General features: G+C 41.6%; 1 protein-coding gene across 1 annotated transcript in view; it reads right to left on the bottom strand.

Moving 5' to 3' along the window:
* The window catches only part of STYXL2 (serine/threonine/tyrosine interacting like 2), a 43,244-nt gene extending 29,115 nt beyond the window's left edge, over window positions 1-14,129 (bottom strand). The window contains exons 1-2 of the mRNA XM_011760382.2: window positions 14,007-14,129; window positions 13,242-13,367 (exon numbers count right to left, since the gene is read on the bottom strand). Of these exons, the coding sequence (XP_011758684.2) occupies window positions 13,242-13,351 (110 nt within the window). The 5' untranslated portion in view covers window positions 13,352-13,367; window positions 14,007-14,129. The remainder of the gene's footprint in view (window positions 1-13,241; window positions 13,368-14,006) is intronic.
* Between the last annotated feature and the right edge of the window lie 2,532 nt (window positions 14,130-16,661).

Raw genomic sequence — 16,661 nt, 5'->3', positions numbered from 1 at the left:
ACAATAGCAGTTGTGTTGGCTCATTTCCATTCTAGCACCAAGTACTTTCTGTGACCAAAAGATGCATTTTCAAATAAGCATTACTGGACAGTGGGGGTGGATTAAGGGTACAGTTCGTGGGATATTATCTTTGGGTGTTAAAACTAGAGAGATCTTTGGAATCTCATTACTTGGTGAAGATAGTAAAGACTTAAACACCTAGTTGGGGTGGCAGTGAGCTCTATAAAGGTACAGATTAGGTGGATTAGGTGGTCTTATTTACCTGTGTCTCTAGCAGATGGAAGGTGATCAGTCAGGGTTTGATGACTGACCGAGTGGCTGTACAGACAGATGGCCAGATGGATGAAGAGCTGGATGTCTGGATGAATGGATGGACTATGGTAAGGTTGGGTCAGGTGTCCACTTACCACCTAGGAGATCAAACCTGATGATTTCCAAGGCCCTGTGGTCTCTGGCCCCTTCCTCCTCTTCAACCTCAACTTGCACTGAGTTCTCTTTGGCTCACCCTTTCCAGTACACTGGTCTCCTTTTGGCTGTCATTCTTACCAAGTTCCTTTCTGCCTATGGACTTTGTAGAAGTCAATTTCTGCAGCCTGACGGTTAGTCCTCACCTGCTTCCCCCATTTTTCAGATTTTAGTTCAATCATCCCTTCTTTAGGGAAGTCTTCCTTGATCTTGCACCATACATCTGTTTTTATGGCACTTCTATCAGATGCAATTTTACACTTATTTATGAAATCATTTGATAAATATTGGTCTCCTATACTAGATAATACCCTCTATGAGGGCAAGGACCATGACTGGGTATTTTGTTGACCATCGTGTTCCTAGCACCTAGGAGAATGTCTGGCAAACAGTAAATGTTTAATAGATAAATTCTGACTCACTGACTGAATTTGTCTTCAATAGTACTATACTTAAGGGAATGTGGCAGTTACAACAATCAGCAATAAGGTCTATCAAGTGTTTGCTGCATGCTCATCATTTTACTGGGACACCAGTAGCAAGCCTCAAAGCAAAAGGAGGATCTTGGCTGTGTCCTCTCCATGCCTACTCTCTGCCCTTTAGAGGCCAAGATGTATATAATATCTGAGGCCTATGTTAGTAATTAGCAATTTTTTCTTATGGTAGAGTAATGGTCACCCCAGATCTGTGGTACTCCTTGCATAGAGAGGTGGGGTCTATGTCTACTGCCCTAGAATCTGGGTAGTCTCTGTGACTGCTCTGACCAATAGAATATGGTAGAAGTGATAACTGGTCAGTTTTTGAGCCTATGTCTTGAGGGAAGTCTCCCTTCTCTGGGTCTTGGCACTCTCTCTGGGAACTCCTGAGCTGCCTTATAAGAAGTCTGACTACCCCCAGCACCAAGCTAGAAAGGCCACTAGTCAACATTCCCTGCTGAGCTCCCAGCCAACAGCCAACCATGTGAATGATCCTCTTAGAAATGGACCTTGCAGCCCATCAGGCCACTCCAGCTGATGCCATATGAAACAGATAAACTGCCCAGTCAAGTCCTGTCCAAATTCCTGACCCACAAAAAGGGGAGCAAAATAAAATTATTGTCTTTAGTCATTAAGTTTTGGGATAATTTGTTAAGTCCCAGTAGATCACAGGAACAGTGCTATTCCAAGGGCCAAGAAGCAAGTTTTAAGTAAATGCGTAGGCACTCTTCTCCCCAACAGTGATACACAACCTAATAAATATCAGTGACTGAGCCAAATATTTTGTGGATGGGAAGCAACAACAAAATAATGCCAATATGGTAGAGCAAACCCTGCCTCTATACCAGACCTGGTGGACATTCTGAGCTCCAGGCGTTCAGAACAGCTAGCTTTCATATATCAATATTTCATAAAACTAGAATCAAAGCCCCAGATTTTATATAAATGTGAGCAGTCATATTTTCCATTTCAACAATATTTATTAAGGGAGTTTTATTATTTTTCAGTAATTAACACTACTTATACTCCTATTAACAAAACATTAATCATTTCATTTATTAAGGGTCAGTATTATGTAAAATGAGGTTTGGGGCAAAACCAAACCAAACAGATCCATGCTGAGAATTATTGTATTACTGTAGGGATTACAAGGGCTTCTTCCTTGCACAGCACCACAGTTCTTCTACTTGGTCAATTTTCTTTGTTCCTTTGCGTCCCAAAGAGGCTTTCTCACATTGTAATCAGTATTCCAAGCAACTGACACAGACTGAAAGTAGACATAGGAGGTGCCCTCACCTGTCAGGTGTGCAGAAAGGCCTTGCAAGGAACTCAGCAGGTGGGATTGCCAAGATCCTGTCCTGGGATTATCCATCTGGGAGCCCTCCATCCTGCCATTTTCCCTAAACAACGTTGACTTTAAATTGTGAGCATTTGGTTTTAAATAACAAATACTGAGAACCAAGAATCCATCCTAAATATACCTACACTCTGAGACTGTGGGTTTGATAGGGGAAAATTTGAAAAGAGAAATCACTGTGAAATATCTTTCCTTTTTAGTGGTGGTAAAGATTGAAGTTCGGCTAATGAGGCGGCAAGCCTGAGAAATCATACGTGAAGAGCCTACCCGGTACGCTCTTGAGAAGCTGGCAGCTTTGTAATTGAGAAAAGAGAGGGGATTCAGAACAGATTTCCTCCCCAGCCCCACGATGTTTCTGTCTTTGGCTGCTGATGCTAAAATGTGAGCAACTTGAAACTCTGCTCCGTATTACCCAGTGTGGAATGTAGGATGTAGATTACAAATGCTTTTATGAGTCAGCCGCTGTGAGGGGAGATGTAAACCTAATAGTCATAAAACTGTTTGCCACAGACAGAGTTTATTAAGTCTAATAAAGAAAGGTGTGGGGGCAATACCTAAAACGGGTGCTTGTTTTCCACAGAGAAGGAGGACTGCAGAAACAGAAAAGAAGAAGGAGGGAGAGACCTGAACAACTGGCCCTGTTTATATTTGCAAGGTCAGTGAGATGGCGGCCCTAGAGGTTTTGATTTATGACTATGTCTGTGTCCCAACCGGCATACCTGAGATGGAGTGAGATGACACTCACACCCTGATTAGAAAGCAGTGAGGGCTGGCTGTTCAAGAAAGACAGGCGGGGAAAGAAAGGATCTAGGATCAATACATACCTCATCATAGGATCAGGAAGCAGCTGCTAAAAAGCCTTGAGGCTGAATTGAAAGAGGAACAATAAAGGGGAGTTTGATGGACTTCCTAACCAAGAGCAGGAGAGTGGTGCAGCTTGCTTTAGACCTGCATTTTTCAAAATTGCAGACTGACCAATCTGTGTTTCATAAAATCAATTCAATGGGTTGTGCTCAGCATCTGGGACAGAAAGAAAAAAAGGAAACAGAAAAAGGAAAGAAGGAAAGAAGGGAGGGAGCGAAGGAAGGAAAAGAGGAAGAAAGGGAATAGCAACACCCATTGTAAGGATAAGTGTAGTTTTGTGAACTTTTAAAAATTTATATATACATGTATATATCCCTGAGTTGAGCTGTAAATGGTATTGGCATACTGCAGATTGCAGTCAGCAAAATTTGAAAGCCATTGCTTTAAACTAGTTGCCTGATGTCCAGACACGGAATGCAGTAGAACTGGGGTCCTTCAGTCCAGACTTCCCTGTAGCTGATCACTTCCTGTCAAGGAGTCCCATGGAAGTGAAATGGAGGTAGAGGCCCAGGAGGAGCCGTATTTCTTGATTTGGCTTTTGAAAAAAAGGACAAGGTTTCTGTAAGTGTTCAGTGACTTCAGAGAAAATGACCACACACAAGCAAAATTCAGGCTCTAAGGAAGAAAAGAAGTCAGTAAACTAAAGAAAATTGATTTTTAGAAAGCTGCTTCCAACAGGCTTAGTGAAAGAGCCGAGGTGGAGAAATTTTCACTGAAAAAGACATGTAAAGGAGAAAGGATGGACAGGAGGAGCCATTTCCCAAAGAAACACAATGAAAACACCGAGAAATTACACTTCATGCCCCTGTCTCCTACCCCACACATCACAGATGCTTGCTCGCCACAGGAAGGGAAAGGAGAGCACAGTTAAGGAAATTCACTGAAGGTCAAGGGAACCAGTGCCACCGTGAGAGGAAGCCTGATCAAGCCTTACCAAGCAGTTCTAAAAAACTGCGAAGTCTTGAAAAGTTCAGCTCTAAAAGCCAAAGCAAGAAATGGATTTTGACTTGGAAAGATATCAAGTCAAGTCGAAAAACATTCTTCAAATCAAGAACAAGAGAATGATGAAAATGTCTTTACTCCTTTAGTTGGAAAGGAAGAGAAAACTGATGATAATAGCTAAGAAGGAAGAGACGGGGCAGAGGTTGGTTTGCATCACAAGCACACTTACTTCTTAGGCTGTATTTATGTAGGTGACTGCGAAGGTCTGGCAGAGGCTATAGGTAAGGGAGAGGTCCCCACCAAGCTGCCCCACAGACAGGAGGTTTTCAATTTTAGTGTCAACTCATGAATCATGAATCACTTAGGGAAATTTGCCTAGCTATGAGATGGATGAATCTCTAACCACCCATTTTCTTTCAGAGAGTGACTCATTGTGGCTAGGTTTGAATTTAAGCTGTGTGAAGTTAGTGCCTAACTCAGGCAAAAATGAAGATTTGATACCCCATTCATTGTCTACACCCCTTTCTCAGGTTCTTAATTCACCCTAGCATGAGATTTACAGATGAGACTTGAAATGTCAGGACTCCCTGCCAGGACAGCAAGCAGGCTACATCCCTGCTAATTTTGGCTGGTTGCTAGTGACTGTTTGGAGCACTGGGTGAAGTTTTGCAAGACTCTGTTCTAATTCCACAGGAAAGGGTACAATGATGTTTGCTAGGGGCTGGATATAGGGCTGTAGTGAGTTAAACGATGGCCCTCCAAAATGGTATATCTTCCAAAACCTGGGAATATAATCTTTTTTGGAAAAAGGATCATTGCAGGCGTAATTAAGTTAAAGCTTTTGAGATGAGATAACCTTAAATTAGGATTAACTCTAAAGCCAGTGGCAAGTGTCCTTAGAAGAGAAGAGAATACAGAGCAGAAGGCCTTTTGAAGACTGGAATCATGCTGCCACAATGCAAGAAACGCCTGTAGCCAACAGAAACGAGCAAGAGACAAGGAAGGAGTCTTCCTTAGAGTCTTCGGAGGCTGTGTGGCTCTGTCACCACCTTGATTTCAGACTTCTGGCTTCCAAAATGTGAGAAAATAAATTTCTCTTGTTTCTAAGCTGCCCAGTTTGTAGTAATTTGCTGTGGCAGCCCTAGGAAACTAGTACAAGGACTAAGAGTCCGTTGGTGAGGTATTTGCTGACTTGGTGCATAATTTAACTTAAAGACTTGAAATTTAACTTAAAGACTCAAACCTTTACTTGAAGTCATAAAACCAGAAGGATGGAATTTCAGGCACTTATCAAGTACAAGGAGGACTATTCAGGACGGGGACAAATATCAGTAAGTGATACTCTGCTTCTTAGAATACAGGATTTGCTCATGGCAGAATTAGAGAAGCATTATGTCTTAACCAGTGTGTATGGGACTCTGGCTAAATAAAAATTTCTTGACATGATGAGTTACTGAAAAAATTTTGTTGTCAGATATCTTTCTCTGGAAGGAAAAAGGAAGAGAACCCCCATTTATCAAATATCCAGTATACCTTTATATATGTTATATTATTTATTCTCTACTACTGGGTAAAACTGGTATTCTGATTTTTTTGATTACATAATTTAAGCAAGCTTTCAAGGGTTTATAAGTAGGAGGGCAGATCTGACCTCAATTTTGGTCTCCACTACACCACTTAATTTCTTTCCACAGTACCATACTGCCTCCTAAAAGAGGGTTTTATTTATTATATATATATACTTTTTAAAAAACAGCTTTATTATTGGTATACAAAATGCACAAATTTAAAATATATAAACTGGTAAGATTTGACATATGTATACATCCGTGAAGTGATCACTACACTCAAGATCACATCATCCCTTGTGCCCCTTTTTTTTTTTTTTTTTTAATTGTGCCCCTTTTTAAGCTCTCCCTCTCACCCCCTCCCTGCCCTATGCCCCCCAGGCAACCATTAAACTGCTTTCTGCCACTATAGAGATGTATTTGCATTTTTTAGAATTTTATATAAATGGAATAATATAGTGTGTACCCTTTTTTGTCTGATTTTCAAGCAGTGCAATTACTTTGAGATTCATCCATGTTGTTGTATGAATCAATAGCTCATTTCTTTTCATTGCTGTATAGTATTTCTACGTATAAATGTAACACAATGTGTTCATCCATTCACTTGTCAATGGACATCTAGGGTGTTTTTAGTTTTTTGGCTATTACAAATAAACCTGCTATGAACATTCATGTACAAGTCTTTGCATAGGCATAGGGTTTTGTTTTGTTTTGTTTTGAGACAGACTCTTACTCTGTTGCCTAGGCTGAAGTGCAGTGGTGCAATCTTGGTTCACTGCAACCTCCACCTCTCTGGTTCAAGCGATTCTTTTGCCTCAGCCTAAGTTGCTGGGCTTACCGGTGCCCACCCACCACACCCAGCTAATTATTGTATTTTTAGTTAAGATGGGGTTTCACTCTGTTGGGCAGGCTGGCCTCAAACTCCTGACCTCAGGTGATACACTTGCCTTAGCCTCCTAAAGTGCTGGGATTACAGACATGAGCCACTGCACCCAGGAGACATAGGCTTTCATTTTTCTTGAGTATATACCTAGGAGTAGAATGACAGGATCATGTAGATATAGGTGTGCATGTTTAGGTAGATGTATGTTTAATTTTATAAGAAACTGAAAAACTGTAAAATGGCTGGACTATTTTACATTCCCACCAATAGTATAAGATTGTCCCAAGTACTCCACATTTTCCACCAACATTTGGTATGGTCAATCTTTTTAATTTCAGATATTTTAATAGTTATGTAATGGTAACTCATTGTGGTTTTAATTTGTGTCCCTAATGATTAAGGATTTTGAGCATTTTTTCATGAGCTTATTTGCTATCCACGTATCTTTTTTGGTGACTATGTATTCAAATCATTTGTCTGCTTTTTAATTAAGTTGTTTGTTTCCTTATTAGTAGGTTGTGGAAGTTTTAAAAAATACATTCTAGATAGAAGTTCTTTATCAGATACGTAATTTACAAATATTTTCTCCAAGTCTGAGGTTCTGTTTTCATTTTTAAAAAGCACTGTAGATTCATTCATCTGAACTGGTTTAGGTGTGGTTCTGTGTAGTAAAGTGGGATTGATTGGATGATAGCTCCAAAGCCTGTGCAATTGTAATAGTTTAGAGTTCAGATTTTATGAGGACATTGCAGGAAGAGATAGACTATGAAATGTCACCATGTCACCACATGTTTGCCTTCCTTGAAAATTTCTGAAAAGGGCTAGATGATTTGGGGTAAGTTTCTAGAAATCAATTGCTGAGTAGTAGACACAAACCTGGAAGGGCATTAAAGCCAATAGGATTCGGCAGCAGTCACTGCAAATCCAGATGACATTTGCTCTGGATGCGGGGCCATGTTTTAAGGAAGTTCAGTCCATTGCACAGGAAAGTGGGTCTTTCAGGTTGAGCCTGTTTTTGCCCAGTAAGGCAGACTGGCTGCTGGAAGGGCTAAGAACTGAATGCCTTTGCTTCAGTGCTTTTGTCTTGTGGTAGGCTAAGGTGGTGTAAAATTGGTAAACCAGCAGAATTAGTCTTCCCTGCCTCCTATTTCCCCTTTCGGTGACTCCCTTCACCCCTTCCCCTTTGTGTCATATTTATTATTTGCCTTCCTCAGTCAATAATCTGAGAAGCTCAATCACTCCAAAGTGATAGGCAGTTAATAAAATACATATTCCCTAGGACAACGCTATGGTTTGTCTTCACCAAAACTCATGTTGAGGCTTGGTCTCCAATGGGGTGGCATTGGAAGGCAGTGTTTTAAGAGGTGATTAGGTTGTTAAGAGAGATGAATGCTTTTCTCACAGGAGTGAGTTCTTGCTCTTGGGTGACTGGGTTAGTTACCAGGAGAGGGGGTTGTTCTAAAGTGAGGCTGCCTCTTGCATTTGGTCTCTTTTGCACATGCCTGCTCTCCTCTCTCACATGCACTCATGCCATGTGATGCCATCTGCCATGTTATGAGCCAGCATGAGGCCCTTGCCAAATGTGGCCACTTGATGTTGGACTTTCCAGCCTCCAGAGCTATGAGCCAAATAAACCTCTATTCTTTGTACATTACCCAGTCTCAGGTATTCTGTTATAGCAACAGAAAACAGGCCAAGACAGGCAGTTTTTAAAATAAATATATATGCCAGACTTTATTTATCTAGCCTACTGCTAATTGGACAGTTCATCATATTGTTTATACATCTTATATTTTTAATGACTATTAGTTGCTAAACATTATAGTATTTATCTTCTGGTGCACATATGTAGTTGTTTTTGTTAAGTATTTATGAAGAGTGAGCATGCTGGATCAGAGGACAACCATATGTTTAGCTTTAGTAGATACTGCAAAATAGTTCCAAAAGGTTGTACTAATTTACACTGTCACCAGCAACGAATGAGAATTTTGATTGCTTCACATCTTCATATTTGCTATTGTTGGTCTTTAGTTTGAGATATTCTGGTGAATATGTAGTAGTATTTAATTGTGCTTTTAATTTGAATCTCTATTTTTAAATTTTTTAACTGATCGCTACCTTTATTCTTCTATGTTCAGATAACATGTTCTACATTATTTCAATCACTGAACATTTGTTGATATATGTATGGCCCAGTATATGGTCTATTTTGGTAAATGCTCCATGTGTACATGACAAGAATATATATCCTGTAGTTGTTGGGTACATGTTCTATAAATGCTAATTAGGTTCATTTTGTTTATTGCTTGGTCCAACTACTCTTGATAAATTTTTTATATTCTTATTAAAAATTATTCTTTTGATTTTTTAAAATTTTATAAGTTGCTGAGATAGTTTTAAAAAATATACATAGAGTTGAGGGAGATTGTGGCTTTTAATTTTTCATTCAGTTCTGTCACTTTTTTGCCTTATATATTTTGAGGCTGTATTATTAAACATAGAAATTGAAAATTATTTAATCTTTCTGGTGAATTGAACCTTTGATCATTATGAAATGTCTCTTTTTGTCTCTTTGTATCTAGTAATAATTACTTTAAAATCTGCTTCACTGGCTTGTTTTTCTTACTTTACGATATCACCTTGATACTTCTCTGATGGAGTGATGAAGTCTATGGTGCCTCCCCTTGAAACTTCATGGACATTTGTGACAGCAGAGTACAGCAGAAGTGGTGCTATGTAACTCCTGAGGCTAGCTCATGAAAATTAATACACATCTATCTTATTCTCTTGGATGCAACTCTTGGAATTTAGCTACCATGCTTAGAGAAAGCCCAAAGTAGCCCACATGGAAGGACCATCTTAGGTTTTCTGGCCAAAAGCCCAGGTAAATTTCAACATAAACTGCTAAATGTGAAGATGCCTCTGTGAGTCATCTCAGCCTTAAGTCATCTTCAGTCTTCAAATCTTTCTAGCTGAGGCCTTGGACATCCTCGAGCAAAGACAGGCTAACCCCACTGTGCCTCATCTAGGCTCCTGATTATGAACACAATAAAATGGTATTTTATGCCACTAAAATTTGAAGTTATGAGCAGTAGTAACTGGAACAGTGTAGTATAGTTTCTTTTATTCTTTGTTAACTTTTGTATATCCTTATTTTATTTTATTTTATTTTATTTTTTGAGACAGGGCCTCACTTTGTCACCCAGGCTGGAATGCAGTGGCATGGTTATAACTCACTGCAGCCTTGAATTCCTGGGCTCAAGCAATCCTGTTGCCTCAGCTTCGTGAGTAGCTGAGGCTACAGGCATGGGCAACCATGCCTGGCTAATTTTTAAAAAAATGCTTGGGCAGGTGCAGTGGCTCACACCTGTAATCCCAGCACTTTGGGAGCTGAGGCAGACGGATCACGAGGTCAAGAGATCGAGACCATCCTGACCAACATGGTGAAACCCCGTCTCTACTAAAAATACAAAAATTAGCTGGGTGGGGTGGTGTGTGCCTGTAGTCCCAGCTACTTTGGAGGCTGAGGCAGGAGACTCACTTGAACCCTGGAGGCAGAGGTTGCAGTGAGCCGAGATCGCACCACTGCACTCTAGTCTGGCGACAGAGTGAGACTCTGTCTCAGAAAAAAAAAAGTTTGCAGAGACAGGGTCTCACTATGTTGCCTAGTCTGGTCTCAAACTCCTGGCCTCAAGTAATCATCCTACCTCAGCCTCCCAAAGTGCTAGAATTACAGGCATGAGCTACCATGACAAGCCTATATCCTTATTTTTAAGGTGTGTCTCTGGTAAACACTATGTAGCCTTTTGAAAAAATTGAGTCTGACAATCTTTGTCTTTTAGTTGGAGTATTTAGTCTATTTAAATTTAATGTAGTTATTCATATATTTGAGCTTAAATCTACCATCCTACTATTTTCTTATTTATTTTTCTTTTTCTTTCTTCTTTTTTTAACCTATAGTTTCTTATGGAAAAAGTTGTTCTTTTTCTGTATTCTTTTTCTCTACTTTCTTTTCTTCTTTTGGAATGATTATATTTTATTATTTTATCTTCCCTTCATTAGCTTGTCAGCTATACATTCTATTGCAAAACTTTCTAACAATTACACTACAAATTACAACATGCATCCTGGACTCCCCACCCATATTTACAGTTTCAGACAACCTCCCAAGATAGCTAACATTAAACTGAGACAAAAAGGCAAATGAATGAATCAGGATTGAAAACTGTATCTAGGAAATAATTTTGAGTGTGGTTAGTAACACATGGAGTTGTCTAATCTGCATAGATCATAAACCTATTGAGTTTTTGAAAGGGTAGTATTTTCAAAGAAACCCCGAACTTCCAAAAGCTTTTAGGTGGCATAAGCCTTAAAACAGCCCCTGAGTCATCAAATGTTCATAAACAGGACACAGTCTGCAAAAGTTATACAGCCTTCAAGGAAGACATGTCTTCAACGTGGCTATGGAGGATAATGGACAAGCAAGACAGCTAGGAAGGCAGAGCTAGAGGTCAAAGAGAACAACAGACAAGGGTATTCCTCTCAGAGAGACAAATCAAGGTCAAACGTAGGAGGTTTCCTCACATCCTGGGTCAACATGTTCATTATTTATATGACTGCAGTATTTCCTCTTCCTCCTTTTATAAAATGGTAGCTGTTTTTGGCAGTTACCCTGATCCGACCATAAGGTGTTGCATTCAGGCCTGAGGAAGAGAATGCACACCCATTGGAGAACCTAGCCTGGTACTATGTATGCAGCAGTTGGTGAGTGGGATTTTGAGTTGTCTCACTTGGGAGGCAGTAAACATGTTCTATAGGTGGGGAAAAAAGGTAACATGGATTGACTGACTAGAGGAGTACATTGTGGCTGAGACTGCTACTATCAACACACTCATTTCCTCATTTTCTTGGGCTCATGGACCTTATTTCCCATCCTTCCTTGCAAGAAAGCATGGCCTTGCTGAGTTCTAGACAATGGAATATGAGTCAAAATGAAGTGGCCATTTTCAGGTCTGGACCATAAAACCTCCTGGGAAATTCTCCATGCTCGTCTCCATTTTATGTGGATACTGATGAGCATTGTGACTTTAGAAGCCACGTTTAACGTGGTGAACCCTCAAGATAGAAGGAGTCTTAGTTCTTGAATCACTGCTCAGGTACCTGTTTTGGAACTTATTTGAGCAAGAAAGAAATGTCCTTTAGATATAATAGCTAACATTACCCTTAGCAATACATGAAACTGTCACTTATCCCAACCACACACAAAGCGACCTCTGCCTTATTGGCGGGTATACAAGAGAGGAGAACATATGTTAAATCTCTCAATCCTGACAGTTTTCCTAAGTGAGACCATAATGCTGAATTTTCTTTTCTTTTCTTTTCTTTTTTTTTGAGATGGAGTCTCACTCCTCTGTCACCCAGGCTGAAGTTCTGTGGCACGATCTCGGCTCACTGAAACCTCTGCCTCCCAGGTTCAAGTGATACTCTTGCCTCAGCCTCCCGAGTAGCTGAGATTACAGGCACCTACCACCACACCTTGCTAAGTTTTGTATTTTTAGTAGAGATGGGGTTTCACTATATTGGCCAGGCTTTGGGCTCGATCTCCTGACCTTGTGATCCTCCCGCCTTGGACTCCCGACATAATGCTGAATTTTAAAGGAGACGTCTCTAAGCTCCATTTGGGCTAAGTGCGCTGGCCCATGAGTGCTGAGCACCTGCCCTTGTTCCCATCTTACTCTACTTGGGAAGCCTTTTGAACCACAGGAGGGAGGAGCCAGCAAGACCCCAAGAGAATCGAAGAAAAGTGAAGTCAAGCAGAATGATAAATTCTTAGAGGGGAAGTTAATTTCAGATGTTTTACTTAGTTGTTTCCAACTAAAGGCTCAATCATTTAAGTTATTCTTCACGCCATTTTGGTGACAGAGATATAATTAAAAGTCAGGTCTCCTGTTACGATTTATGACAAAAGAAAATGGACAGGTACACACAGTATTGTTTCAGCAGGCAATTAAGCACGATATTTCTTTAATGTCTCGTGGTTTGTCTTAAAACGTTAAGAACTTTTTTTCATTCTACATGATAACATAACGTCGAAGATTTTAATATAAAAGAAGTTTCAAATTACTTGTGGTAAAAAAAGGACTCTCCAGGAAGATGCCTCAGGCCCCTTGGCATCTTGCCACTTGCCCCAGGCATGCACATCTCCCAGTTTAAAGACACAGCTTGATTATGGATAAAAAGTTATTTTAGTGCTAGGGAATGCTTCCATGGGCTTCTCCTCTCCTGATCCCTTTTCTTATAGTCTACGGCCTGTCATCCCCATATCCAGCCCCAGTCCTAGTGAATCAAGCACTGCCAAATTCCTACTCATCCTTTGAGGTTCGGGTCCATCATCATCTCTTCCAGCCAAGCCTCCTATGACCTTCCAAGTCCAGTTGTTCCCTTCCCTAGTGTCTAGTCCACCACATACTAGATCCTGCACATATTAATATCTAGCACACACCTGCCACATTGCAATCAGTCTATTCGCATATTTACCTCCTCCAGAAAGTAGGACACATACAAGTACTCAATATTAATTGAGTGAACTGAGGTGATGGCTGCAGGCTCCCTGGAGCCAATGACCCAACCTGTCCCCAGCCCCTCCCAGCTATGGCTGTGAGGGTGGGAGATGAGTGGTCACTTACTGGCTAGGGGAGGGGCTCCGGAGGTAGTGGGCCTGCACCGCCCTCACGTTGGCTTCATCCTCCTCACTTGGGACTACCTGCTCCTCCTCTGGGTCCTTGCTGGTCGCCATGACAACCTGCCAGCCTCTGAAAGTTTGGCAAGAAAAAGGCAGTTAGGGAATTAGGTTCCAGAGGTTTTGTCGGGGGATAAGGTGTGTCGGTGATGTCACCTCAGTGGAACTAGGAATAGGAAGGTCCCAGTGGGCAAAGGACCGGCAAGGAAAACCCAGTCAGACCTGGCCCAGCCACTGTTACCAGGACACCAAGAAGTGCACCCCACCATATTGGGAGACCACCTTGAAGTAACAATATTGAGGTGCCAGTGTGGCTTCTTCCACAGATGCCAGCAAGGGAGCAGGCAGAGGAGCTAGCAGGTTACCTGAACTCAGCTCAAGAAGTTGAAGAACAATGACTTCCCCAGACCAGCAAAATTTTTCAGTTGAAATTATAGGGTGTGCATATACACACAGCCCTCACCTACGCCCATGTGCACCCCTTTGTCTCTGCTGGGGAAGACGCAGCTGGCCTTCGCTGACTCTAACCAAGGCCACAGGAGGCAGGGCCTTTGGCTCAGGCGTCATCCTGGAGCCTATTAAGGAGCATGAAGTATACCAGCAGCTGGTCCCAGCCATCATGGCTGTGCCCTGACACTCAGGGCAAAGCCGCTGCCCTTTGTATTATAAGTCCTGGGCTCACCAGGACTGACGAGGGGAGAAGCACACTCACCTCTAACCTGCCTGGGTGTTCCCCACCAAGGGCTGAGGGACCCAGATGAAATGACCGAAGCTGAAGTTCCGGCCAGTGAGACAGGAACCAACCACCTCCTCTCTCCAGGGCTTCTTCTCCTAGGGGCAGGACAGCTGTTAACAGGAAACCTTAGCCACCCTCTAAATTTAGCCTCTGGCCCCATAGGCTGGCAGATCTCTGGGAGGAAGGAATGCAGGCTCCAGACCCAGGCCCCAAAGCAGTCCTCACTTAACTCTTTCCCTCCTGGCTGATTCTCCAAACACTGACAGTTAGCAGCAGAATTGGAAGACGTTTGTGCATGGTAGATGGAGAACCTAAAAAACAGTTTTTCTCTGGGCTCTCTCTTCAAACCCTCTTGCCTGGGACCGCCTATTCAAAGTTCTTCCAGAAGAGAGTCTAAATCCAAAGATACAGAAGAATAAAAAACTTACCACAGCCACATGTCAACCTCAGAGGCCTAAATAAAAGACCAGATATATAGAATGGAAAGCGTCCTCAACAGGTAGATATTGGGAGAGTACTGTGGTACAATTAAAGAGTAGTCATTGCTTGTGACAAGGATTACATTTCTTTTTCTTTATTTTTAGACAGGGTCTCACTCTGTTGCCCTGGTGAGAGTGCAGTGGAGCCATCATAGCTCACTGTAGCCTCAACCTCTCGGGGTCAGGTGATCTTCCCACCTCAGCCTCCTGAGTAGCTGGGAGTACAGGCACATGCCACCACACTAAGATAATTTTTAAATTTTTTGTAGAGATGGGGTCTCACTATGTTGCCCAGGCTGGTCTCCAACCCCTGGGCTGAAGTGATCCATCCACCTCGGCCTTCCAAAGTGCTGGGATTACAGGTGTGAGCCACGGTCCCCACCTACATTTCTTTTAATAGACATGTCTCTGGATGGTCAACTGAACAGTTGTCCTCATCCTCCATGTTTCCTCCCCTCTACTCACACCCCGAGGTGATGATGGATTGGCAACCCTGGTGACATAAGAATTCTGTGAGCTTCATAAATGTCAAATAAGCTATCTTACCCCACTACCCCCTCTACCATCACTATGATCAAAGCAAAGCCAAATAGCCCACACCTCTCATCCCACACATACTATAGTCATCTTTTCATTAATTTATCCATCCATCTATTTACCCACTTACAGGTATTCATTGATTACCTACTACATATGGCACCGTACTTGACCAAAGTTGGTAAGACATGTAGCTTAAAGTTGTCTTTCTTCCTAGTTAGGTGGAACGATGCCTGGTATATAGTATCATTCGGAATGGCTGAATGAATGAGCTCACTGTTTATTAGGAGGAATGAGGCACAGACCAAAAATAACTCAAGCATAAGACAGAATGTAGTGTCCTAAAAGAGATCCAGAGTGCTGTGTGAGTTCAAAGGTGAGAAAGAGCCCTTCTGACTGAAGAAATCAGGAAAGGCTTCCTAGAAGCAGTGGTGATAAATGAGCTGGCTTCTAAAGGACAAGTAAGATTATAACAGCAGATATAGTAGGGGAAGGGTACCGAGGGGGTGGCATCGACAAAGTTTTGGGGGTAAGGAAGTATGAGTTCTGGGTATGAAAAGATGTCTAACTTGGTCAGAGCATAAATTACAAATTCTGGAAGGTAGACTGTGTTTGAGAACAAATGCTAGAATACCTTAAAAGCCAATTTGTTAGGTTCTGCAGAGTCAGTGATAGGACCCGAGCAGACAAGTAATAGCATCAGGGCTGTGTGTTAGGAAGAATAATTTGGCAAAGATATTATAAAATGTTGGGGCTGAACAATTATTACATATAATAAGAGAATTTAACAAGGTGCCTGAATGAAAGGTAATAAACAGAAAACAACAAATTTTGTATGTCAACCAAACCTAGCAGTCAAAAGGATTGATAACAATAATTCATGCAGGATATTATGAATTCATAACACAAAGAAATGCTAGGGGAAATACTTGCAATGCTTATCACATCCAAAAGTTCCTTTCCCTAATGTACAAAGAGCTGCTAGAAGTCAACAAGGTAAAGATCAACAACTCAATAGAAATATGGCCAAATGACTGGACGTGGTGGCTCATGCCTGTAATCCCAGCACTTTGGGAGGCTGAGGCAGGAATGCTTGAGCCCAGGAATTCCAGACCAGCCTGGTAAACATAGCAAGACTCTCTCTATATTTTTAAAAATTTATTAAAAAAAGAAATATGGGCAAATGAGCTACCTAGTCTCATATATATATGATGCACAACTATATTAACATATTTTCAATTTCACTAATAAATTTTTTTTTTTTTTTTGAGATGGGGTTTTGCTCTGTCGCCCAGGCTGGAGTGCAGTGGCACCATCTTGGCTCACTGCAAGCTCTGCCTCCCGGGTTCACCATTCTCCTGCCTCAGTCTCCCAAGTAGCTGGGATTACAGGCTCCCGCCACCATGCCCGGCTAATTTTTTGTAGTTTTAGTAGAGGCGGAGTTTCACCGTGTTAGCCAGGATGGTCTCTATCTCTAGACCTTGTGATCTGCCCACCTCAGCCTCCCAAAGTGCTGGGATTACAGGTGTGAGCCACCGCGCCTGGCCTAATTTCACCAATAATTTTTAAAAGTAAATTATATATACATGGTGAGAGGCGACAATGTGCTAGTAGC

The sequence above is a fragment of the Macaca nemestrina genome, chromosome 1 (genome assembly GCF_043159975.1).
Source record: "Macaca nemestrina isolate mMacNem1 chromosome 1, mMacNem.hap1, whole genome shotgun sequence".
In the NCBI taxonomy this organism is placed as follows: Eukaryota; Metazoa; Chordata; class Mammalia; order Primates; family Cercopithecidae; genus Macaca; species Macaca nemestrina.
The sequence above is the reverse complement of the archived record's forward strand: the minus strand, read 5'-3'. Positions and strand labels throughout refer to the sequence as shown.